General features: G+C 43.8%; 1 protein-coding gene across 1 annotated transcript; it reads left to right on the top strand.

The window, feature by feature from the left end:
• Window positions 1–622: 622 nt before the first annotated feature.
• Window positions 623–961, top strand: LOC146885906 (putative lipid-binding protein AIR1B). Its single transcript, XM_085675132.1, has one exon. It carries the CDS (start codon window positions 623–625, stop codon window positions 959–961), a length of 339 nt encoding a protein of 112 aa, XP_085531258.1.
• Window positions 962–1,141: the final 180 nt, after the last annotated feature.

Here is a 1,141-nt window from a genome sequence, read left to right as displayed (position 1 = left end):
CGGCCCATTCGGGTCTTCGGGCCCGTTCGGGTTGTCAGGCCTGTTCAGGTTTTTGGGCCTGCCCGACTCGTTCGGATCTTTGGGCTGCCTAACCTGTTTTTGTCATTGGTTCTGCCTGGTCCGTTCGGGTTTTCGGGTCCGCGTGACTCATCAGGTCATTGGGCCTGATCGACTCGTTCGGTTTGTCGGGCCCGCCTATCTCATTCATATCTTTAGGTCCGCCCAACCTCTTATGGTTGTCGGGCCTGTTTGATCCGTATAGGTCGTCGAGCAAGGCCCATCCAAGTCTGAATTTAACACAGTTCATCTCAACCTTTAGTCTAACCCAACTAAAAATTTAAATTGAAAATTTGGATTGGATTTTTTGGATTATCCATATTTAAAAATCTTGATTTATAAAATGGATATTCAATCCATAAGATATATAAAATGTAAATTAGATTGGAATCCATATCCATTAAATGGATTAGATTTTTAATAAAATGGATTATAAATGGAGTGGACTGGAGCAAAAGTGGATTGGATCAAGAAAATTAAATTTTTTGCCCACCCCTAGGCAGAGTTGAGCTCTAGCCAACACAAAGAAGAGCAATAAGGTTTGAAGAGAAATTGTGTTTTAAAAATGGGTTCCAAGCGTGTCCCATCCATTGCCCTTTTCCTCTCTCTCAACCTCCTTTTGTTTTCCATGGTCAGCTGCAACACCCTAAGCGCTGCCGCTCCACCACCGGCTACGTGCCCGGACTTGGAGGTTTGCACCCGCTTTTACGGGCCCCCTTTTCTACCTGATCCCTATTGCTGCCCTCTCCTCGATGCTCTTACTGACCTTGACGCCGCCGTCTGCGTCTGCTCCTTTATCAAGCTCACTTTCGGAATTAAACATTATGACCTAGACGTTTTCGTGAACCCTCTATTAAGAGCCTGTCACCGCAAAGACCACACCTACCATTGCATATCTGACTGAGAACATACATATGTGCATGTCTCTCCTTCATCATGCTGTTGGTTACCATGTTTCTTCTGAATTTAAGGTTGATGAGTGTCTTCTGCGTTTCATATGGCAGTTGACACTAGAATAGTATCATGAAATTTATGTAATCGGACAATGCTAATAAAGAGGTAAATTCAGCAAATACAATTGTGA

The sequence above is a fragment of the Vigna unguiculata genome, chromosome 6, assembly GCF_037176805.1.
Source record: "Vigna unguiculata cultivar grain cowpea cultivar isolate G323 ecotype 2 chromosome 6, ASM3717680v1, whole genome shotgun sequence".
NCBI classification, from domain to species: domain Eukaryota; kingdom Viridiplantae; phylum Streptophyta; class Magnoliopsida; order Fabales; family Fabaceae; genus Vigna; species Vigna unguiculata.
The sequence above is the reverse complement of the archived record's forward strand: the minus strand, read 5'-3'. Positions and strand labels throughout refer to the sequence as shown.

What these genes read in the sequence shown, in the direction of transcription:
- LOC146885906 (XM_085675132.1), top strand. Translation starts at nt 623, where the DNA reads ATGGGTTCCAAGCGTGTCCCATCCATTGCCCTTTTCCTCTCTCTCAAC.